The 24,071-nt window shown below is 53.1% G+C and overlaps 1 protein-coding gene across 1 annotated transcript in view; it reads right to left on the minus strand.

Annotated features, from left to right (window-relative positions):
• Nucleotides 1-24,071, minus strand: part of PLB1 (phospholipase B1) — a 100,329-nt gene that overhangs the window by 30,538 nt on the left and 45,720 nt on the right. The window contains exons 19-35 of the mRNA XM_015566426.1: nucleotides 22,027-22,131; nucleotides 21,811-21,906; nucleotides 21,518-21,589; nucleotides 20,157-20,195; nucleotides 19,593-19,653; nucleotides 18,604-18,662; nucleotides 17,675-17,748; nucleotides 13,092-13,135; nucleotides 11,890-11,998; nucleotides 10,495-10,546; nucleotides 10,048-10,128; nucleotides 9,451-9,516; nucleotides 8,454-8,554; nucleotides 7,315-7,396; nucleotides 6,568-6,672; nucleotides 5,217-5,312; nucleotides 4,652-4,723 (exon numbers count right to left, since the gene is read on the minus strand). Of these exons, the coding sequence (XP_015421912.1) occupies nucleotides 4,652-4,723; nucleotides 5,217-5,312; nucleotides 6,568-6,672; nucleotides 7,315-7,396; nucleotides 8,454-8,554; nucleotides 9,451-9,516; nucleotides 10,048-10,128; nucleotides 10,495-10,546; nucleotides 11,890-11,998; nucleotides 13,092-13,135; nucleotides 17,675-17,748; nucleotides 18,604-18,662; nucleotides 19,593-19,653; nucleotides 20,157-20,195; nucleotides 21,518-21,589; nucleotides 21,811-21,906; nucleotides 22,027-22,131 (1,314 nt within the window). The remainder of the gene's footprint in view (nucleotides 1-4,651; nucleotides 4,724-5,216; nucleotides 5,313-6,567; nucleotides 6,673-7,314; nucleotides 7,397-8,453; nucleotides 8,555-9,450; nucleotides 9,517-10,047; nucleotides 10,129-10,494; nucleotides 10,547-11,889; nucleotides 11,999-13,091; nucleotides 13,136-17,674; nucleotides 17,749-18,603; nucleotides 18,663-19,592; nucleotides 19,654-20,156; nucleotides 20,196-21,517; nucleotides 21,590-21,810; nucleotides 21,907-22,026; nucleotides 22,132-24,071) is intronic.

The raw sequence follows: 24,071 nt of genomic DNA on the forward strand, positions 1-24,071 counted from the left end.
ACACATGGGCTGGAGGAGTACTCAGGGCCAAGGGCAGGAAATGCGCCCCGGACCACCTGCAACAGCACGAAGAAAGAGGCCTCACGCAGGCGTGTCACCGTGACTAACCAGGCTTGTCTCGGCTAATGTTATTTAGCATCCCCCGAACGTTCAAAGTGCGCCCCGGACCACCTGCAACAGCGCGAGGAAAGAGGCCTCACGCAGGCGTGTCACCGTGGCTAACCAGGCTTGTCTCCGGCTAATGTTATTTAGCATCCCCCGAACGTTCACCATCACGAGGGCAACCTGGGAGCATTCTATACATAACCGGCCCATTTTCATTGAGCCCCCCTGGGTTCAGAGCACTGTGCCTAGTGCTAGGATGAGGGGAGGATAGAAGGAGGTGTCCAACCCAGCCGGACAGAGCGCGTGAGAAGCTGCCAGGCGGCGGTGAAACGTCAAAGAATCGTGGGCCTGGAGCTAGTCCCAGAGTGGTAAGCGCAGAAGAACCAGAGGGCAGAGACACACCCTGCTCTCCTGGAGGTGCTGAAAGTCAGACTGGAGAGTGTGTCTGGTCATACGTTCCAAGGGTTGGGAGAGGAGCCAGAGAGGGACAACTCAGTCAAAGGGTCAAAGGTCAGGGAGACACTGGGATTCAGCAGGGAGTGAGGCCAGGCCAGGAACAATAAGAACAGGTCCAGGGCAGCGGCAGACGGGTGGCCGGGCGCCCAGGACTTGTTTTATTGACCAGAGGCTGCTGGTACGTGCATGAGTCAGAGTGGCTTACAGGCCTGGGGTTGAGCAGATGCCGCGGAAGAGAGAGGCCATCGTTTGATCTGATTGGCTCTGTTAGGCTCTGTTGGGAACACCAGGGAGCAGAAGGTGAAGCTCATTAAATTCCAGCACCAGGAAGTCTTTGCAAAGGTGGTGTGGCCTGCCTGGGGGTGGGGGCAGAGCCAGGACAGCCACCTGACTGAGTCAGCACCTTGCGTCAGAGGCTTCGGGAAAAGGTCACGTTCGCCTTGGCTGTGTCACCAGGTTTAAAGTTCCACCATGAAGGAGTGGTGCTTCTGGCTTTCTGTCTGTGCTGCTCAGACCAAACCAGTGTGTACAGGCAGGTCTGAGCACCCCCCGGAGAGGGGCCGTGCTCCAATGAGGCATGCCGACTACGTGAGGCAGGGATTGCGAGGCTGCTCTGCCAAAAACAGTTCAGGGAGAAGATCAGGGAAGGGTGGTAGGAGGAGGAGGACATAGCAGCCATGACCTCTGACATCCCATCCCATCTCATCCCATCCCAAATGGGCTGGTTCATGACCTACTAGGCTAGTTTCACAACCTGTTCATGAGTAGCCACTGCCTGGAGAGTACAGACGTGTAAGTGGAGGCTGTGGTGATGCCTTGGGAGGGATGTGGTAGGAGAATTCATTTATCCAACGAGAATCACATCAACAGGACTCCACGGCCCTCCTGCTGAGACCCTGTGGTTATAGAATTCTCTGTTGTTTTACGATGGGAAGGTAGGACCAGATGACCTTTAACATGCAAAGTGCTAAGGATCTGAACAGGGTGTGTGTGTGTGTGTGTGGGTGGGGGGTGGGGAAGGTTGGAGGATGGTGGCGGTGGGAATGGAAAGCAGAGGCAGGTGGGAGGGGCAGGGAAGGCTCCTATTGGGTAGGGTTCCTGCCGGAGGTGCCGTGCCTGTAGAATGGTGGAAACAGTGACAGAAATAGGAAAGCCCTAGGGAGCACAGGGTTTGGGAAGACAGATGTTTAGTGCCTATTTTAACACTTCATACGCAAAAATTAGCTTTTGAATGAGAGCTTGTTGAGTTTGAGGTGATGGGGAGGTCAGGGCACGATCAGGAGGTTTAGAAGTCCAAAGCATTCAGAAGGTAACAGTGTCCCCCGTCTGTCATCCAAAATAGAAACACCATTAAACAGTAGGTATCCAACAAACTCTGCTTTTTCAAAAATGAAAGACTGGATGTGATATCGCTGGAAATCATTTTGGTTTCTCTTTCTCTGCCTCTCTCTGTGCATCTCTCTGGTTTCCCTGCGTAGCTGATACCCTGACCATCCCTTCAGGCTGCCGTCCGAGTAACCTTATAGCATATGGGGCACCCAAGGGGAAACAGCTCTGAAGGGTTAGACACACAGAGGGGAGTTTGGGAAAGAAATAAATGAAGACACAGACTGGGGCGTCTCGTGCAAAGAAAGTTAACAGGAAGCCCTGGAAATGGACAAATCTCGGAGTGAGGGGATGGGGAGAGAGCGATGAGAGAACAGGGCTGAGACACAGTTGGAGAATGTCCACACTTTCAAGGCTGGAAGAAGAGAAGAGGGACATTAAAAGAGACAAGCGCCTTGGCTGGATGGCTCAGTTGGTTCGTGTGTCATTCCCAAAAGCCAAGGTTGCGGGTTCGATCCCTGGTCAGGGCACATGTAAGAGTCAACCAATGAATACATAAATAAGGGTAACAAGTCAATATCCCCCATCTCTCTCTAAAAAAATTCAATAAATAAAAATTTTAAAAGAGATAAGAAGGGGCAACAACTAGAAAACAGAACAATGGGGTGCTTTTGCATCCAGGAAACTCAGGGAGGAGAGAGTTAACTGTCAAATGCTTAGAGAGAGCAAGATGAGTAAGAGCTTAGAAAGGACTGGGATGGTCTTCAGCTGCTTTCTTCCAAGCCTGAGGAGCCACCGCCAGCTTCCTGAGTTAGGGAAGGAGTGGGAAGAGAGTTGATGCAGGCCGGAAGGGGCCCATAGTCACAGTCCACAGAGTGGCTATTGAAAGGCTGGCTGTGAAATCATTTGTCCAACCCGAAAGTCCATTAGGAATCCATGGAGTGTTAAGGGTCCGACCTGGCCAGGCAGAATGCACTTGCAGTTGCCTGGGGCAGGGGAGGAGCAGGGAGGAGTCTGAGAAAGCTCCCCATTGCTCGCATCCCTCCCGGCTGGGTCCTGCCTGTCGCCTCTATGTTTAGACACAGCTAGGACTAAAATACGTGCTGCCTGGCCCGTCAGCTCACATCGAGGTGCCGGTGGACTTTATATAGCTCCCAGCACACGGGAGGGAGCAGATGGGACCTGAGGAACACAGAATGCTACATTGCCTGGTGCGGTGAAATGGGGCTAGCTGACAGATGGAGCTGTTGGGAATGGGCCCTGGGGTTGCCTGGCAACCGCTTCTTCCAGGCTGGGCTTCTAGGGCTCCAGGAGGGTGGATTTGCTCTCCTCTGCTCACCCAGGCCCAGGAGGAGGAGCAGAGCCCACCATGTCTTGAGTGTTGGTGGAGCAGCACCCTGTCGGGGCTCCTTGCCTGGTCTGGGTGGGGCAGAGAGTGGCAGAGGTCCCCTTGAGGCCCATGGTGACCCAGTGCCGAGGCTCCAACCTGGTACTTAACAAATGTTTGTGGGGAGGAAGAGCCATGACAGACCCCTGAAACGGGCTGTTATTACTTTCACTATTTAATGGAAGGTTGAATGGGCAGAGTGAACATCCGTGGCTGATGCTCAGGATGACCATAGGGGTGGTAATAATATTGAAACATTGCTCTGAGTCCCCAAGTACCCCCACTACAGAGGTGGCCTGGCTCCTGCCCTAGGACCCCTAAGCTATGCTCAGGACTTAGCATTAAACCATTTACACCTGGCACAGCAGGGTCCTCTGGGCCTCCCAGCCTTTTGGCCAGCAGCTGGCCTTTGAGTGGAGGCCTCCACGGTGCACTGGCTGTTACATCATTGGACTACCTCCTTTGCTCCAAGAACCAGACCCAGCAATTGATCCCTCTGCTGCCACTGCCCTCATTTCCGCATTCCTTCTTCCCGTCACTCTTGTTCTGATCAGGCTGATGGCACAGAGGCTGAGCCTGGGCTGCAGACAGGGTGCGGGGGTCCCGGGAGGGCTGCCACCCTCTTGGGAGCCCTGGCAGACACATGGGGGAGCTGCTGGGCCATTCCCTGTCCTGCCTGGAGGGTGGGAGCTGGTGATGCAGCTGACCCAGGAGGTAAACCCAGCGACCAGATTGGGTCACGTCCCTCTGCTTCTATTGCCGCTGAGGGCTCTTGGGCCTCGGCCTTATTTGGTTAAAAAGTCGTGAGACAGGGCCTCGCAGGGAGAGCTGAAGACAGTGGGAACATGAACTTGCCCCTACCCAAGCCCCAAGATCAAGTTGAACAACCACGTACATTTCCTCCTTAAAAGGAGCCGAGTCCTCACCCGAGCCCTCACAAAGGCCACTGCGACTTGCCCTGCTCCACACAGCTCCCGGGCTGTCCTCTTGACCCCCTTTCTGCTGGGAATGCCCAATTCAGGCTCTACAACCACTAACCACAACTTCTGACCTGCTGGCTTCCCGCGTGGCCTCCCCCTGCAGTCTGACTTTCCTCTCTGCCTCAAGTGCCGCTGCTACAACGAACCTTGTCATCTTTCTGGCTTCCTGACTCCCCTGCTCAAGAATCCACCTTCCCCACCCTCATCCTCAACCCAAAGAAATAAGTGCTTCTCCCCTTTCCATTCTCACCCCCTTCCTTCCGTCCTCCAAAGTCCATCTGCTTCCAGTTGATGGGCAGATGGGCAGGGAGGAAGCTGGGGCGGAGCATGAAGGGGGAAGGGCGAGGTCAGCGCTCTGGGCTGCTGGGGAGGAATGCGGCAGGTCCCCCCTCATTACCTGCGTGGGGCAGGAGAGGGGTATATCTGCTGTCAGGTCCAGGGTATCCGTTTTCCTTCCCAGTGGTTCGAGCTGTTTGGGGAAAGAGAGAGAGACACAGGTGTACTCATTTGTTTACACGGAAATGAACATCTCCCTGCGTGGGAAAGCTTTGGCTTCCACTCCTGGCTCTGCCTCTTGCCAGCGGTGTGATATTGGGCACGTCTCTGAGCTTCTCTAGGATTCAGCTTCCTCACACATTCATGAGAAGCCTCAATGAGGCAACATGGCGTAAACTGCCCAGCCTAGTGCCCGGCACGTAGGAGATGTTGAATATACGTGAAGGTTTTGCTTTGCAATCATGTAAGAGCCGTTCATCGGCACAGAGGAGAGGGTGTGGCCAATCCTGGGGTCTTCAGGACGCTGTATTTTCAAGTCCATAGACATGTACGGCTGTGCCAGCCACTGCTCCTCTACACCTTGCTGGCCAAGGGAGGCCAAGAACTAGCTCCAATCTAGCCCCCTAGGGGGGCTCGTGCTTTGCTCTAGACTAGAACCCCAGAGAAACGGGGATACCTCACTTTACCATATTGGCCCAAAGGGCTCTGGAGAGCTGGGAGTGGAATTTCTGACTTGGGTGGATGCAGTCGGGGGCGAAGAAAGACATATCCAAGCGCCCATCCTGGAGGAGAGAAATAGACTTCCTCAAGATCCTGCTGGCCCAGAGGACTGGTCTGACCCCTGATTGACCCCTCAACACCCTTCTCACCTGGGGGTGCTCTGAGCCACTGGGCAGGGCCTGATCACCTCAAGAGGGAGATCAGAGCAATCCCACAGATCAATAGGCTTAGGTGACCCCAAACCCCACCGTCCTTCTGGCCCCACAATTTCCCTTATTTAACAAAAAAAGTATCATATTTGTTTTTAGGCAAGTTGGTGTGATGCCCTAGCCCAGTGGTCGGCAAACTCATTAGTCAACAGAGCCAAATATCAACAGTACAACAATTGAAATTTCTTTTGAGAGCCACATTTTTTAAACTTAAACTATATAGGTAGGTACATTGTTATTAACTTAATTAGGGTCCTCCTAAGGCTTAGGAAGAGCCACACTCAAGGGGCCAAAGAGCCGCATGTGGCTCGTGAGCCGCAGTTTGCCGACCATGGCCCTAGCCCATGCCATGCTTGGGGGAATGAGATCTAGTCCCTAAGGGAGTCTTGACCAGCCAGCTGGGAAAAGCTACTTCCCAGCTACTGACCAGGTGGTCCCGGTGGACTTGGTGGGAGAATGGGGCCCACCCTCAGGGCAGGTCTGGGCACAGCCAATACCAGGGCAGTGTGCCAGCTTCCGCTTTCTTGAGGCACTCAAGGTTGCTCAAAGCTCCCTCCAATTAGGTGAGGCCCTTAGGTTGGATACCCAGGTGGATAGAAGCAAGTCCCCACCTGGGTCCACTCACAGCTCTTCTGCTCAGAGTGGGAGTGTCAGGTGCAAAGCAAGCCAGGGGTGGACACTGAATACCCAGAGCCCTCCTTTATGAGTTTAGTGCCATGTGTATGTGGCAGAAAGGGAGTATTCTGGAGCCGGACATGTTCAGAACTTGCCTCTGTGTCCTGTATTTCCTATATGATTTTAGGAAGGCTACTTCACATCTCTGAGCCTTGGCAATAGGGGGATAATAAAACTCACCTCAAAAGGTACTTGTGGCGAGCACAGGGCCTGGCACATAGTAGATGCTCAATAAAACTGAGGCTGCTTTCCCACATCAGGCTCGTTCTGAGAATGCAGCTCAGCTATTGCAGGAGGCCGCCCTCACCAGACCTGCACCTGGAAAGCTGCCTGTGTCTTTCCCACTTTATTCTCTCTCGTGGAAGCACGTGGCATTTCTGCCTTGAATTTCCTCTTCCCTCTGGGAACCCCATGGGGACGGGCAGGGACGTACCGCCAGGATGGGGAGCCTGGTGTTGTGGAAGAAGGGCTGCAGCACCACAGAGAAGTCCTCCCGCGTGTCGTAGCGGCCTGACTCCACCAGCTCAAGCATGCTGCTCTGGGGACACACCCACGGGTGCCTTCAGCACAGGCCCTAGGTGGCCCAAGAGCCCACTGGGGCAAGGGTGGGCAGCGCTCCACCTCCCTGGGAAATGGGGGTGGTGGTGCTGCCTCAGCCCTTCCCTTGAGCTGAGCAGGCAAACACATTTGATTGCAAAGCTCTTTCCAGAGAATTGGAAACAGGTTGGGCCACCTTGTTGTTTTGCTTCTAAGTGAACTGCAAGCCCTGAAGGGCCAGGCGGAAAGTCCCACAAGGAATAGAAGCCTGGGGAGAGTCTCCAAAGAGCTCCCAGGCTGGGGACCTGCAGCCGCTCCACCTGTTGAGGAGGTGAGGGGGCAGCTGGGCCCCCAGGTGCAGGGGAGGAGACGGGGGTCCCATGGGCACCCAAGGCTTTTGCCCTCTCAGGCCCAGCAGTGGGCCATGGGGCTTTGCCACCTAGACGCCTTTGGACCGACTCCAACCAGGAGCCTGAGACGCCTCAGCCAGGTGGGGCTGAGGAAGGGGCCTCGATGGTGAAGTCCCCCCTCAAACCCTGAACAGCTCTTCCCTCCCCTGTGTGCCTCCCTCCCCTTGGGGGCTCTGGGCTGGTGTGTTCAGTGAGTGTGGGGACAACACACCAAATGGTGCTTCTTGTCTCACCTGGTAGGCTCTGGTGATGGCTTCCAACCTGGCCAGCTCCAGGGAGTTCTCCCGAGGGGTGAGCACGCAGTTACACAAAACGCTGCACAGAGAGGGAGGCAGGAGGGCCGGAGCCGGGGCTCTGGTCAGGGCGGGTTCCGCTGCACCAGCAGCTCACTGAGCCCGGGCTTAGGAGCCCCTGTGCCTGAGGCTCTGACACATGTGCTGAGGGGCGGGTTTCAGGCCTGACCCAGGGACTGGATAAGGTCCCGAGGGTACATGGATGAGCACCCTCTTGTATGCATAGAGCACAAGTAGTGCTCTGCAGGCGCTGGGCCAGAAGCAAATGAATTTAGGCAATGACAGTGCAAGGTTTAATTTTTATAAATAAAATACACATCCTTTGATATTGGGCCTCCCATGCTCAGGCCCCCAGACACCTTAGCTGGCACTAGTGCCCAGTGTGTCCTTTATTTTGTTATGAATTATTTCATGCCCATAAAATGCACTTCATGTTATCAGCCCAGATGGCGTGGCTCAGTGGTTGAGTGTTGACCTATAAACCAGGACGTCATGGTTCAATTCCCGGTCAGGGCACATGCCTGGACTGTGGGCTAGATCCCCAGTGGGTGGGGGACGGGGTCATGCAGGAGGCAGCTGATCAATGATTCTCTCTCATCATTGATGTTTCTATCTCTCTCTCTTCCTCTCCCTTCCTTTCTGAAATCAATTTTTTTTAAAAAGAGAGAGATACTATCTCTAAAACACTCAGGACAGTGCCTAGTTCACAGTAAGTTCTGTACAAGTACTTGTTACATAAATAAGTGAACATATAAGGTATCTCCTGCTTCAGTTTCGCCATCCCATGCTGTCCCCCCACAGGCTGGGGCACCCCGTCTCTCAAGCACTAGCCTTTGCCCCAGCTGGCCTCTCCCCTGGGGTTCCCCCATATCACAGGCACCCTGCTGACACCCTGAGGTTGGATAAGGGGTGAGTCATGGCTCCAACCTCCCCAAAAGGGGTGGTCCTGGCACAAGGCCCCCTTTACAGACTGGGGCACATGAACAGACCAAGTCACAAAGACCCAAAGGAGTTACCGCTGCATGAGCCAGACCTGGGGTGAGCGCGCCTGCAGCCGAGGGCAGCCAGCACCTGCCTACCTGGCCTGCTGCACTGGGCACTTGTCCGGGTTTCCCAGGAACACCTGCCGCATGACACTGGGGCTCATGAAGTCCACAAGGTTGACCAGGGCCCTGGGCACCTGAGAACAAGGCCAGGGTAAGAGAGGGGCTCAAGGGGCTCCCCCCTCCAGCTGCTGAGTGGAGTTTGGGGAAGCACTACACTGGCTTTCACCTGGGATCCTGCTGGCCATGCGCCCACATGGCTGCAGCGTGAAGGGTGCCCCCTGCAATGGGATGGGGTGGCAGACCCAAGTCTAACTGCTGCGAGTTCAGCTCCGCTCAGCCATCAGTTAGTGAACCCAAATCTGTCAGCTTTAGTGGGAGAGGTACCTTTGACCATTTCTCTCTAGCCCAGTGGTTCTCTGGGTTGCACATTAGAATCACCTGGGAACCTTTTAAAAATCCTGATTTCTGGGCCCCATCCTCCGGAAATTCTGTTTCTTTGTTATGGGGTGGGGCCACAACATTAGTAACAAACAAACAGAATTTCCGGAGGATGAGGCCCAGAAATCAGGATTTTCAAAAGGTTCCCAGGTGATTCTAATGTGCAGCCAAGGTTGAGAACCACCGCTCTGGCCCAACCTGGACTAACTCTGCTGAGCAGGTCTGGACTCAGCCACCCTGAGAACGGCCTGGTGGTCAGAGTGGCTTGCCTCTGCCGAGGGTGGGGACAGAGCACATTGCTGGGCACTGGACCAGGGAAGGGCCTGTTCTGGACACACTGTGTGGCCCAGAATTCAGTGCCCAGCCTGGGAGTCACCCAGCTGCTGCCCCCAGGGAATGTCCCAGGTACAGGTTGGGGGGACAATTAGCACCCACACTGCCTTCCCTTGTCAAGCTGAGATCCTTCTGGGCTGATTCCAAATGCAATGAGGCTTCCCTGTGCGCAGGCCACAGCCTCTAGAAAGGGAAGGAGCCTGCACCTTCTTTCCCGCATCCACCTTCACCCTCTACATGCCTGAGCCGTGCCACCCACCTCTCTATGCAGGGCGTCCAAGGCATTGCGGAGACGGTCAAAAAAGTTGGCTGCAGAATAGAGAGTCTGGGAAGAGACAGGAGGGAGAGGAGGAGCTGGTTAAGAGGAGAGGGCGGGGGGGTGGGGGGGAGGAGGTGAAGGCCCCCCTCGGCTCCAGCCCCACGGACTTGTTCTCCCTCTGGCCTCTAGCTGTCACCAGCTCATCGTGGAATCTGAGATGAGCAGTCGCTGTTATCAAAGATGGGCCAGCAGAAGGCTGGAACCTTCAGCCAGAGCTTGCATTCAGGGGCAGAAATAGAGAGTCCTCCTTCTAACTGCTTGGGGGTTCCAGTTTTTTCCTTTCTGAATTCTCAGGAATTGAAAGGGGGGGCGGGGTAGAAACACTATCGATCTGCCACCTGCTACCCTCACACGACCTGGGGCACGGAGGTGCAGCCAGAAACCTGAGGGTCATGGGGTAAGGAGTGTGCCCGTGCACACACACACATAGGTGTGGTTGTGCAATCCGAGGGTTGATTCTAGGGATCGTCCTCCAAGAGGAGCTCCCAAGCCTACAGGTCGAAGTCAGGAGCCATGAGCAGGCCCGGCCCCCGTTACCGAATCCGTGCAGTAGTCACATAAGTCACTGCCTCCAATCAGCACCGTGATGACCTTCCAGTCCTCATGGAAATTTACTCTCTGCACAGAGGGAGGAAAATGCTTGATGATTTCCAACAAACAAATGCAAAACACCACAGCGCTAAGACTTCCTTGTCCGCTTGAAATAATAAAACCAGAATCGCAGAGCTGCAGGGATTTTAGGGGTTTATTTATAGGCCACAGAATCTTAGCATCTGGAGGGACGTTCAAGGTCATGGTGATCAGCCACAAACCTCTCCCCATTGACATGATCTCCTCTAAAGGGTGTCCAACGAGGGCCACCCTACCGCTGCTTGACTGTCTCTAGTGACAGGGGGCTCACTGTTTTCACAGCAGACCAGTCGGTTCGGGGACTTTTGTGGGTTCGGAAATTAGTGTTTAAAAGTAACCCTAAATCGGACTCACGGGATCATCTTTCATCCGCTGCACCAGAGTCTGGACTTGGCTTGTAAGTTCCCTGAAAAGGAGAGGAAATGGGTCCTGTTCAGGAACAGTGCCTGGGTTTTCCCTCCTGAAGGGCCTGTCCTGGAGGTTCCCAGGGCAGGAGCCCCACTGCGTGAGCTGGCAGAGGCCCCCCGGCTCAGGGACAGGAGCCCCTTGCCTGTTCTGGAAAGTTATCACAACCAATAACCCTTTGAAAAGCCAATGGAGTGTTTGTCCTAAAGCTGTAGTCTAAGGAACTGCCCATTCTGATTGTTACTCATCATCTCCTTTCTAGAACCACGCGTGCAAAGCACCTTTTAGGGTTCCATGCTAGGAAACAACGTGTCGCTTTTGAAGGCCCGGCTGAGCTCCTGAAATTAGATCTTTGGAGCTTCGGCATGCTTCCTCTTTTTGCCCTGGCTGCCGGGAAGCTCACAGTGTGATGCTCAGGCACAGGAACTATAAAATGCTCCTCCTGACAGAGTGGTTTCCTCTCCCCCGGTGGCTGTGGTTTTTCTCTGAAGTATACGTTATTTTAAAAAATAAACTTATCTAAATGCTTTTAGAAATAAAAGGGGAATAAATCACACTGCACACGGGTGCGGGCTTATAATTATGAAAGGACTGGATCCCGGGCATCCCGAGCTCCCACGAGTTCAGGGCCCTAGGGGATGGATCCACAGCACAGTGATCTGGGACCTGGCGGTGGGTCCGTCTGCCCCAGTCCCATTTCCCAGGCTCAGGAAACAGGTCCGGGGCTGTGCCCATCAACCCGAGGGCATGGGCGTCAGTAAGAAGATGACAGTGTGACAAAAGCACGGCCGCCGGGGCCGAAACAAGGGAACCCAGGCTGCTGGGACCCCTGGGACCTCCTTGGGAGATGGTCCTGGGAGACTGACACTTCTGCTTCTGCTGCCTCCAGCTTCTCAGCGGCACTTCCTGTCAGCTCCACAGCGGGCTAGTGACTGACAGGCCGTGACGTGTTGCCCCGAGGCCTCCGAGGAAGGAGGCTCTGGCTTCCCCATCCCTTGGCTCGGCCCCCCTTTGGGGGAACTGCCACTGGTCAGGCTTTGGGGAGAGTGAGCCTCTCTAGCGCCATCACACCATGGGGAGTTTAAAACGTTGGCTAAGGCTGGTCAGTTAGTCTAATGACGAGAACATGCTGCACAGGAGTAAGGTCAGGGGGTCAGCCCTCGGAGCATGGGACCTGCCCCAGCTCCAGCCTCTCTACGAGGCACAGGGCGGCCAGGGAAGGGAGCGCTGAGAGCCTCCCAAACCACTGCAGCACGTGCATAAATGCCCCCTTTGCACACGCAGGGCAGTATTACCCTGAAAGGGGGTGCCTCCCACACCCCCCTGTCCCCCCCAAATGCGTACGCAGCCTTCGCGCCCGGAACAGCCTGATTGAGGAACGCGTTGGTGTCATTGGCGTTGCCCGTGCCCAGTGCGTAGCCTGTGAGATATCTGTTGAACTTCCGAAGGATATCTGCAAGAAGAGGGGCAGAATGGGGCATGGAGCTTCGGATGGAAGGCCAGGGGTCTCCTCCGGTCTAGGGCCGCCAAAGTGGGCTGCGCTACCACTCTCACAGCCCGGGAGAGGACAGGATGGGCCAAAACAGCAAGGGCCTCCCGGCTCTCTCTCTCTATTTTCTTTACAATTCCCAGAGAATTGCTCAGAGAACCCTCGCTGTCCCATTTGCTTGTCTCCTCACACTCTGGCCAGCTGGAGAAACGGAGGCTCAGAATGTCTGGTGACTTGCCCTTGGTCACTTGGCAAACACATAGAAAGGACAGGGCTTGACCCCACGGCTCTGGGCTTCAAAGACAGTGTTTATCCCACCCCCCCAAGCCGCCTGTCCACATGCCTCTCCTCTCATTTCTTTATTTTATTTTTGACAGAATATTAACTCAGTGTTTGGTTATGCAGAGATTATCTCCATTTAAAATTTAATACATGCCTCACTTATACAGCCTTTTTCTGTCCCAGGTGCTTTGAAGCAACAGAGGCATTAGTTAGGAATGCAGAAGGCAGAGCTGAGAAAGGAGCAGTGGCGCCCTAACCGGTTTGGCTCAGTGGATAGAGTGTCGGCCTGCGGACTGATTGGTCCCGGGTTCGATTCCAGTCAAGGGCATGTGCCTTGGTTGTGGGCACATCCCCAGTAGGAGGCGTGCAGGAGGCAGCTGACCGATGTTTCGCTCTCATTGATGTTACTAACTCTCTATCCCTCTCCCTTCCTCTCTGTAAAAAATCAATTATATATATATATATAAAGGAGCAATGGTAGCACAAGTTAACAGCGTCATTGCTGTTCTGCAGAGAGCTCTGTTAGATCAGGCAGGTTCGTGGAGTTCCAAATAATGTGTCTAAAAATGATCATAGTTCATTTATGTTGGCCAGAGAATGACCCTTACCCAGAGAGGACTCTCAGTGTATTTACTTGTCAACAAGCCCCTCCTCCCAGGTCAATAGCAGTCAAAGGAAGACGCCACTTCCTCCTTTCTTAGCTGAGAAGCATCTCAAGACACCCGAGGGTCAGATTCAAGGAGCGGACAGACTCAAGCCCCTGGTGGTTACTTACTCGGCAAGGTGGTCACGGTCTCCAGGGAACCGTCTCCTCCTGAGCTGTAGGGAGTAAGCCAGTGAGATCACATCAGTACATAGGTTTGTTTGTTTGTTTTTAGCATCCATGCCATCAGATGTGCCAGACCCACCTGTCTCTTTGTGTTTGAGGGATTCTGAGCAAATCTGAATTCCCCAATGGGTTGGTTCCCCCCAAATCCAGGATTTGAAGGCAAAAGAGAGCTATTTCTTCTCTCCAACAAATCAAGAGGGAGAGAACTTAGCTGAGTATCTACTATGTGTCCAGCCAGGAACTCGACTCTCTGCATTAGTTATCTCACATTTTCCCAAGCTTATGAGGTAGATGCCACGATTTCCATTTTACAGAATAGAAAGCTAAGGTTCTGTTTCTAACGGCTACTAAAACCCATACAGGTCACAAAAAACAGCTTGAGCTGGAAACCTTCAGAAAATGGATAAACTTTCTGTCTAGTGTGGAGGTCAACCTCACACTAATCTAATTTCATCTCATCTAACAGTTTCCTGGCCTTCAATCTAACCCTAATACACACTCAAAATCTCCTTTCCTTTCCTGCATTAAAATTGAATATACGTGGGAAGGAGAGAAGTATACCTACTTTAACAAAGTCCAATGGTCAGATGTACTGCATTTACTGTTGTTGTTTTTTCCCCTGCACTTCCCTCCTCAACCCAGCCTTAGTCTAGACCTGTGGTTGGCAAACTGCGGCTCACGAGCCACATGCGGCTCTTTGGCCCCTTGAGTGTGGCTCTTCCTAAGCCTTAGGAGTACCCTAATTGAGTTAATAACAATGTACCTACCTATATAGTTTAAGTTTAAAAAATTTGGCTCTCAAAAGAAATTTCAATCGTTGTGCTGTTGATATGTGGCTCTGTTGACTAATGAGTTTGCTGACCACGGGTCTAGACCAATAGATCAGGAAAACACAGTGTTTAGCATCCAGCCCAGCAGGACAGGCTTCCAGAGCACAGGCCATGAGTCAAAATCATGGCTGTTCTTTACTCAAGGAATGCTTGGAATGAAGTTGACTTTCATACCAGGGTGGTCAAGGGCTTACTTAAGCCAAATGCTCAGCAGTCTCTGGTCGTGGAGAGAGAGAAGCCAGGTGAGCCCTGCCCTACCGCCTCACTCAGGTTTTTCTCTCCCACCTCCCAAAAGATGTCTGAACCTAACATGGCCGGTGGTTGGGCATTTGTATGAGCTTCTGATTCTCTTCCAATTCTGCACCAAGCTGTGCTTTAGCTGCTTCTGATCCTCCTTTCTTTGAACTAAAAGCACTAAATCAGAATACTCCACACTTACAAGAAAACGATAAATCGTGCACTTTCTCTAATCACTGGGTTCTCACTCTGCTTCTTTTTTTCCTTCAATAAACATGGAAACAAACAGAGACATACATAAACACACAGGTCAAGTACTTCCTACTATAAAAGGCATCTTTGTTCTAAAGTAAGTGTTGTAGCTGATCAAGACCAATAGGCTACGGAAATCTCTCTCTCTCTGAGCCCATTTTAGAGTAAATATTTCCAGGAGGAAAGAGAGAATTATACGAATAAATATGGAACGGGAAGTTTAAGCCCTCATTTTGATCAGAACGATGTGAAAGATGAACGAAAACGGATCCATAGGAACAGCTAGTCTACAGGAGAACTGCAGACTCATGGAATTGGTAGGACACCATGAGCTCAATTTTACACCATGAGCTGAGCAGCTGGGCTTGCTCCTCTGCTGCCAGCACAGTGCAGGGAAACGCAGAGTGGATGCTCAGTAACACTGGCCCAGGGAGTTTCAGTACTGTGAGGCTGAACTCATTAACAAGACAAAGAAATGCATTTTCTGGTCAGTAAATTTTATTTTGGTCCTTTGAATGGTGTCCAACAAGCAGACTGAATTCAACAGGAGAAAAGGCAATGCTCTAAAGACCTCTGGCCTGCCACCCCGTGAAGCTACGATTCTCACAGGTCAAGGGGCCTCAGAAATATTCTCCGCCAAACCTCTTGCTCATGGCCACCCACCCCCCAAGAATTCTGAGTCTGCTTCTCCCCTGTCCACCTCCATGAGGCCCACCCTGTCCACTTCCCTTGGAGGAAGAGGCTCGAGTTGCATTTTAAATTTTCCTAGGATCACTCACTGTCTAGTATTTCCAATCTGGGAGCATTATTGACTTCAGGAAATTGCTTTTCTCAGATTAGTCTAGTACAGAGATCTTTAATTTTTATTCACCTTATGGCGCACATAAGCTAATTACTAAAATTCTTCGGCACACCAAAAAATATAATTTTGGCCGATCTGACAAAAAATAAGTTTACATTTGATTCATTCACAGTGATGACTGACAATCTAAGGGAAAAGAAGTCAGTCCCCCTGACGAAATAGTCAGGTATTGAATGTTCTAAAATTTCTGTGGCACACCAGGTAAAAATCGCTGGGCTAGTATGGGGACAGTTTCCAGGGGATGCTAATAGAAACAAACAAACAAACAAACAAACAAACACCATATGTGGACAGTTTCCAGGGGATGCTAATAGGTATACAAACAAAGAAAGCATTTGGGGGTTAAGGAAGCACTGGATTAAATAGATACAATTTTAAAAATTTTTCTTCATTGTAGGTAATCTCAGAGCCTTTAATATGCTAACATGCATGTGAATTCCCCAGAGGAAGGATATAGTAGGTATTGTTTCCCCAAAAATACAAAGACTTTTTCCCTCTTCAGGAATGTGGCTGGGGCTAGTGTTCCCTGGAACACACTTTGGGGAACAGTCTATATATTCCACCATGTGCCAAGCTGTCTCTCAGACTCTGACCCAGAGCTTCATCTTTAACACATGGGGATCTTGGCGCAGGTATTTGAAACATTTAGAACAAGCAAAGGGTTTAAAGGGCTAGCAGCCCTTGAATAGATGAGGCCTTGGAATGAGAACTCCAAGACAAACATGAGTTCCTATTGGACCTCACTTGTAGGAAGAATCGACACAATGGCCACCTGTTCCTCTTGCTGCGGAGAGGAACGTTTAGCAGAAGATGGCCTGTGTGTATCTGACTCTCAGAACCTGTGCCGCCGAACGGTTTGTAAAATTGGGCAGATCACCTCCCTTCCCTGACTGCACGCCAGGCCCAGCGTCTCCACCACCCGGGGGCGGGCGCATCTATTTTCTGTTTCCCACGCTGGGATGTGAGGCCATGGCCTCTGTTGGCTAAGACTAAATGCGGCTGCCACAGCAGCCTCCGACTTTTTCCGGGTTGGAATAAGCTCGGCTTCCTTCCTCTCCCTCGGGCGTTTCTGTTTCTCGCAGCCTCAGTAACGTTCGGGGCACAGGCGTCCAAAGGGGAGGCTCGGTTTCGCTCCGAGGCAGCCTGCTAGTGACCACTTACCTGGCTGAGGTATGTGGGAACTAGGGGACATCAGGGCTGGGAGGCGATTCCCTCAGCTCTCGGGGTGATGTCCTCATGCTACCCACACCCTGGATCCTCTCTGTGGGTGGCTACAGGCTGAGTGGGGACACCTCTCTCACCTGGCAAACCTGTCTCTCTGAGACTGTCCTCAGGGTTGACCAGAGAACTGTCACAGCCCGAAGCACCCCAGTGTTCCCTCTCACTTTCTCGGAAGAAGTGAATCATTTGAATTCACTGCGAAGGAAAGGGGAGGAGGAGGCAAGCGCATCACGGAGCCACCCGGCTTCTCGTTAGCACTCTGCCCCCTCGTGGCTGGCTTTGTTCTAGTTGCTCTGAATCCTGAGCTAATCGCCAATGACTGTGCAGCGTGCGTCAATGCGAACTTTATTAGGAAAGAAGCTTAAGAATACCCACATCTAACCACTCCCCTGCTCTTCTGCTTCTGTGGCTGGAAAGGTCTCTCTCTCCCTTTCCGCCTACCTAATTGCTCATCTGTCAAGACACGACTGGGGTCCCACCTTCTCTGGGAAGCCAGGTTGGTATTCCCCCTTCTGCATCCCTGTAGCACTTGGCCACCTTCTATTCCTACAGAGTACTTGCCGGATGAGCGTACGCATTTGCCTGCGTTCCCCATACAGCCCCCTCATTCCACGTGTGTTGGCTGTGATTTTGTCTTGGTCATTTCCTCCCAAAGTGTAGTGCATTGTGGAGTTTTCTGTATAGGTGTGTACATACACGTAAAGGCAGAGGTGCGACTACAGACCAACACGAATGGATACATATAGACAGTAAACAGAGACGTGGTGCACATATACACGCAAACGGGTGGGAGAAGACTCAGAGAGCTGGTGTTTTTCGGGTGCATTTCATGTTGGATTTGCTGAGCCAGAAGTTGGATAAGGACCCTGGTTTGCTTTTTCTGCACAATTTATAAAAAGAAAAAGAAAAAGAAAAAGAAAGGTCACCAACAGTCGGGCATCTCTCTTCTCACCGCATGGTCACATTTGGCACACATACATGGAGGTTTTTCTTCTGAAAGCCCCTTCCAGACCTGGTCCCAGCTCTTTGGTATTTATGCATTTATAGGAGACAGACACCCCCCGCGCCCCCCCACCCCCATCTCTGGGAATGAACATGGGATGGGAGGGGGTCAGGGTTAACATTACCTATATGACAGCCCCCGGTACTGAGTGGTGACATCAGGAAGGTCGTCTGGTTTGGAGCCAATTCCATTGCCAGCCTTAGGAAACACACAAAAATCCAGGGAAATCAGCAACTGAGAGAGCGCGGAGGCTGCGGGTGTGCAGGTGGTTCCCAGCCCACTCATCGCGTGTGAGCAGAACGCTGGACGGGAGTCAGGAAAGCTGGGCTCGCGGCCTGCAAGCCGCAGCTGCCTCCTCACCGCACAGAGGGCCTGGCTGGCTTATCTGACAGGGCTCTGCTCATGACCAAATGGCATCAGAGTTGTAAAAATCGGTTTGGAAAGCCTCTGAAGTGCTTTACGACTGGGAGACATGGTTATGGTATTACTATCGGCATCATGCTCTGGAGTTCCCCCAAAGCACGAAGAAGAGGTCATAGATCCGGGTGGGCTGCAGTGGGCAGATTTCTCATGAACTTTACGCATTTAGAAAAGCTGCCTGACCGGGGCCCTCTGGGATGGTAGAGCCCTGTTTCTCGGAACTTAGAATCAACCTTCAGCCACAGCTCTGGAGCCGCTGCTGCTCTCCATGCGATGCAAAGAGGAAAGGGTTATGAGCTGCTTGTAAAGCATCATCCGGAGAAGTGCACCCACACGGGAGGTGTAGGAGACTTTTTGAGTCACAGTGGCATTTTTGCAATGGTTAAAAAAGTGTAGTTAGGTGTGTAAACCCTCCACTACCTGAGAGAATTCAGTTCACTCCTGAAAAAGACCTCCTTTGCACACCCGAGTGAGAAAGGGGCTGCGAAACAAGCCATCGCCATGTTCTTAGATGGACAAGGCCAGAGCAGAGAGGGGGACACTGCAGGGGTCAGGAGCACAGGCCCCGGAATTGGCACTGGCACCGGGAGCTGATGCAGCCACCCCCACGCCACGCAGGGCCCGAGTCCTTACAGTCAGAGAATCCCCCAGAGCGGCCACAACTCGGATATCTGCAGGTCTCAGGGCGTGCACTGGAGAGACAAGTGGACACACTTGAGTCTGCGGGAAGGAAGCTGCAGTCGGAGTCTAGTGCTTCTTTAAGAAAGATCAGGAAAGCCAGCACAGGGGCGCTGGGGCCTCGCAGGACTGAGGGTCCATGCGCCCTGAGGCAGGGCTTATATAAGGACAGACTTTCCCCATAAAGAATCCTGGACCTATGGGAGGGAGCGGTGCAGGGAGAGAGGAAGAAAAGGGATGGAAGGAAGGATGGGAGGAAGGAAGGAAGGGAAGCAGGATGGGAGGGAGGGGGGCGGGAGCAAGATGGGAGGGAGGGAGAAGGCATGGCAGGATCCCACCACCGTGGTGCCAGCTCTCATGTGGAATACCAGCTGTGACCCCAGTGCACAACCAGATAGGCACTGCGCCATCTGAGATGCAGTTCAGGGCCTGATGCCCAGCCCATTTGCAGCTGGTTCTGGATTTCCAACAACTGAGAAATAATCAGATCAGGCCTTCCTGTGCCCCCAGGTGCCTTCTAAAGCCTCCAGGGAGCTTCACAGCCCTGCAGGTGACAGGGATCGCAGAGCCCGGAGCCCCAGGACAACTCATAGAGCTGGGTCGCTCCTGGGACTCCCTGGGCGCCCCCCCACGCCCCTCCTTTGGGCCTCAGTGAGGTCAGACCACCGGGATAGGCCACTGAGGGGAGGTCACAGGGCTCCTCCCTGTGCTCCTGTTAAGGGGCTGACGTGGAAGGGCAGCGAACAGTTCCTGGCCTGGCCACCTGGGGCCTGCCAGGTGAGACATCTCACAGGGCAGAGGGAGACAAATCAGGGACTTGTCCCAGGCGACCGCCCAGACAGGAAGCAGGCACTGAATTACGTATGGAAAATGCTGTCAGAACATTCATTGGCTCCTGCGATCTGTGGAGAGCCCTGGGTCCTGGCGTATCGCCGAGGGCTCACCTGAGGTGGGCGGTGAGGTCGAAGGGGTTCTGTCCCCGCACAGCAGCTGGCTCCCATGACCCTAAGGGCATAGAGTGAATCTCAGGGGTGGAAGGACCTGAGCGTCAGACCCGCAGAGAGCTTTAACAAACACAGGCTCCTGCCCCCTCTGCCTAGGAGGAGGAGCCTAGAAGGGCATTGAAGAAGGCTCCCCAGGTGATTCTGAACATCAGCCATGCCCGGGATCTGCTAACCTAGTGTAGACCCCTCCCCCAACTAATGCAAGAATGGGGGCATCAGCAAAATGACCCCCCCCACCCCCCATCCCGCTTCTAAAGCAGCTTTATGGGGAGGAGGGGGTCTTTACCTATGTTTTTGCTGATGCTGCGATTTGACAGGCTGGGCCCATTCTGGGCTGCTATTGATGCAGCTTACCCTGCCCTGCACCCCGCCTGAGGTGTAGGTGGACGGACTTTATAAAAGAGTGTGAACCCCTTGTTCTCACCCACCCTGTTGGGCCAGTCCCAGCTCAGGGGCCGCCCCACGCATTGGCTGGTGAGATGAAAGAAAGCAACAGGCAGATACCTGCACGCTGTTCTTGTAGGTGCTCAGAAACGGCGAGTCCTGTGAGAAGAGGGGGGTGAGCAACCATGGTGAATCCGGCTTGCCTCCTGCTCGCCCACTCTAAGAGGTGCTGACCTGAGCACAAACACTTAAACACCTGTGGCCTCCCGGCTCCACACTGTGAGCCCCTCCCTGCCAGGCTGACCCTGGAGCTCCTTCCCAGGACGCCCTGGGGCCCTCTCTGCAGCCCTGACCCAACCTGAACTCACAGGAACCATTAGAATAAACCCTGCTCCTGGGGAGACCAGGTCTGCTCTTCACCTCCCACCCAGCTGGCTGGGCGTCTGTGTCACCTCTTTCTCAACCCTGCCCCTCCCAACAGAGCACCACTCTCTTCTAATACAAGCCCTGTCTCTACGCCCTTAGGTCCCCTTGCCACTCCCTGCCACTCCTACGCTGCAACAGCCTGATCTCCTTCCTGCCCAGGCAAGACAAGCCAGGCTCTCTGAGGTCCTGCCTCATGCAATGCAAGCCCAGCTCAGTGGGACCCGCTGGGAACACAGAGGAGCTCACAGAGGCGAGGGAGCTGCTGCAGAGGCCCAAGAACCTCCCAGCAATATGTGAGTGAGCATGGGGGCCTGATCCGCGTTGCCTTCCTGGCTAACGTTTGTCTTCCCAGCTGCAGCTTCCAAATGACCAGCCCACCCCCATCCCAGCAGATGTTATTCTGGTTTCAGTTCCTCACTCTTCCCATCGTGCCGTGGAGACAGTGGCTTCATGGCGATGGAGCGTCCTTCTGTCCCATCCTGCCCTTGACCTTCTCCCCACCCCCTCGCCTTCCCAATGAGAGCTGGGTGGTGATGTGTGTTCCTCTTTCTGCCTGGAAAGAGCAGCTCGTAGTCCAGGCCTGTGCCAAGGTTCGCTGTGCCAGAAGAGATGGAGGAGCCCTCTAGGGCAGTGATGGCGAACCTATAACACTCATTTTGAACTCATTTTTTTTTGGTTGATTTTTCTTTGTTAAATGGCATGTAAATATATAAAATAAATATCAAAAATATAAGTCTTTGTTTTACTATGGTTGCAAATATCAAAAAATTTCTCTATGTGACAAGGCACCAGAGTTAAGTTAGGGTTTTTCAAAGTGCTGACACGCCGAGTTCAAAAGGTTCGCCATCACTGCTCTAGGGCCTCCTGGCCACAGGGCTGTCATCCGTCACAGTCCAACCAGACAGGGCCCTGTGGGTGGTTACCCGGAGCCTGGGATGTGTGAGTAGGCCGACAGAACTGTGGTGTACAGTGAACTGAGAAACCTTAATGCGACGTTAAAAGGCTGGAAAAGCTGCTTCAGATGGAGCCGTTGCAAGAATGTGCGTTTACTGTACCTTGTTCGGACATGTGATATTGATCTTGCTTTCAAAATCATGCTGTCTTGCTTTCTGGCCAACAGGTTCCAGCTAAACCAAGAAGCAGGAAGGCGGGGAGTGAGAAAACAGGTGGTAAGAATGGGAAAGTCAGGCTGTGGGTGAGGGCTGGAGAAGGGAGCGAGGGACAAAGACATGGATCTACTATCGTTGCTGTGCCGGGACTCACACGGGCCTCTGAGGTCCAGCGAAAGCTTGCTGGAGTCTTTTTCTTAGCAGAGGAAGGATATTTTTCCCAACCTCGGTCATCTTACCATGTTGTTCCAGAGAGCACTGCCCGAGTGTGCATGAGACTTCTTGCTGAAGTGGAAACAGTCCGGAGCGAAGAAAGAGCTGTCCGGCAGCCCCTCCTGGGCACAGGGCAGAGAAGAGGGGCTGTGTTAAGACATGTCGGGGAACACAGGTAATGCTCAGACACAGCTGGGCGCTACCTGTGCCTCCCATTTCTCCACGGCGCGTGCTTTCTTTACCGGGGTCTTGGGCAGGTCCACTCTTTCAAAGAACGGCTGCACAACCACCGTAAAATCTTCCCTCGTGTCATAGCGCCCACCCTCGACCAGCTGGTGTGTCTGCTCCTGCAGGAGGCAAACAGGACGGGGTCAGGGCTCGCTGCATCTGCTCCGTCTTTGTGCCACATCTTCTCTGCCACAGAACGAAGTGGAGTCTGGACTTGAGTAAAATCAATCTGCAGCCGAAGCTCAACTGATCAGGAGTCAGCTGGTATTTTTTAGACCAGCCTTTATCTCAACCCCTGTCCTCAGCCTGGGCTGCCATTGCATACATTTGACCTAGTTTATTGTATTTAGGATGTTTGAGCAATTTGGGCAGCCCCTGGACTTGTCTGGTTTTAGGAGGAGGCATTAAGAATGGCACTAAGGTCCTGGCCAGTGTGGCTCAGTGGTTGAGCGATGTCCCAGGCACAGGAGGTCACGGTTCATTTCCTGGTCAGGGCACATGCCCGGGTTGTGGGCTCGATCCCCAGTGTGGGGTGTGCAGGAGGCAGCTGGTCAATGATTCTCTCTCATCATTGATGTTTCTCTCCCACCCCCCTTTCCCTTCCTCTCTGGAATTGATAAAAAATATTTATTTTAAAATCTGGGGAGGAGTACATATTTGATTAAATGACTTGTTGGGATAATCCTTACATTTACTTTATTTCTGTCCTACATTTGTTCAGAAAATCCAGGGTGAGTCCACAAGGCCATTTAACGCCTATTTATATAGCGTGTGCGTGGTGCGTGTGAGCATGCGGGCTCCCGTGCCTGCACACCCCTGTGAGCCACTCAGGTCTGTCCAGGAAGGTAATGAAGCTGTTCCTCTCACAGCTTCCACTTGGGCTCAGTTCCAGGAGGACCAATTAACCCAGTTCTGGCTCCCGCTCCTGCCAGACTGCCGTCTCACTGCTTGCCAGGTGCTCACCACTCAGGGCCGAAACCCTGGCTGCAGAGGGAGGTCAGGTTTGCAAACCCGAGAACATTCGTGTGGTCACTTCAGAAGACACCATGCACTTTCTTTGCCCAGGGACAGCCAGAAAGAGCCCTGTACTGGGAGTGCCTCAAGTCTGACCTCCCAGGGCAGTCTCCTGGTTACAAGCAGAGCCTCGAGTAAGGCAGAGGGTACGATGCCACTAGCTAGCCGGTAGATTTCAGCAAGATGCCTTCCTTCTCTAGACCGCTATTTCCTCATCTGTAAGTGGAGGATGTTTGGCAAGACCTGGACCATCACTGAGTCCTTTCCAGTGCTACTGGTTACTCCACGGATCAACCACGATGGCTCACAGTGGCACCATGCATCTCGAGAAAGGAAAGAAACGGTGTCTAGAGTGCCTGGTGCGTGGTGGCACTAATAGCAATGATCGTCCCCAGGGAGAGTGACGGGAACCCATCGCTTTTGCTGGAAGTAGGGAGGGAAAGGGTCCTGAGAGAGGGCCTGGTGGCCTCAGGTGGCTGAGCTGTGAGTTCCTCCAGGATTCTAAGTTAGAGTCTCAGTGGTAGCAAGGTCAGGCCTGGAACAGCTGGCCAATCTAGAAAGGTCGGTGAAGGCAATTTTGGAGAATTGTTCTTCTTTTTGTCTACCCAGCATCTGAACCCACTTTTAAAAATATATATTTTTGTTGATTTCAGGGAGAGGGAGAGAGAGAGAGAAACATCAATGATGAGAGAGAATCATTGATAGCCACCTCCTGCATGCTCCTTATTGGGGATGGAGCCTGCAACCTGGGCGTGTGCCCTGACCAGGAATTGAACCATGACCTCCGGGTTCATAGGGTGATGCTCTACCACTGAGCAACACTGGCCAGGCTCCCTTCCATTCTGTAAATGCGAAAAGCAAGGCTCAGGAAGGTGACGGTACTCCTTAAGGGGACCGTCCCGGCGGCAGCCAGGAAGGAGCCAGCTCTGGAGACTTCGCCGAGCAGCTGGATTCACCAACGGGCGGGCCGCCCCCGGGACTGGTGTTTGGGCGAGAGAACCCCTGCTCTGCAGGCGGAAGCCATGCTGAGCGGAGGTCTCTGTTC

Source organism: Myotis davidii, unplaced genomic scaffold (assembly GCF_000327345.1).
Source record: "Myotis davidii unplaced genomic scaffold, ASM32734v1 scaffold238, whole genome shotgun sequence".
Taxonomy (NCBI): Eukaryota; Metazoa; Chordata; class Mammalia; order Chiroptera; family Vespertilionidae; genus Myotis; species Myotis davidii.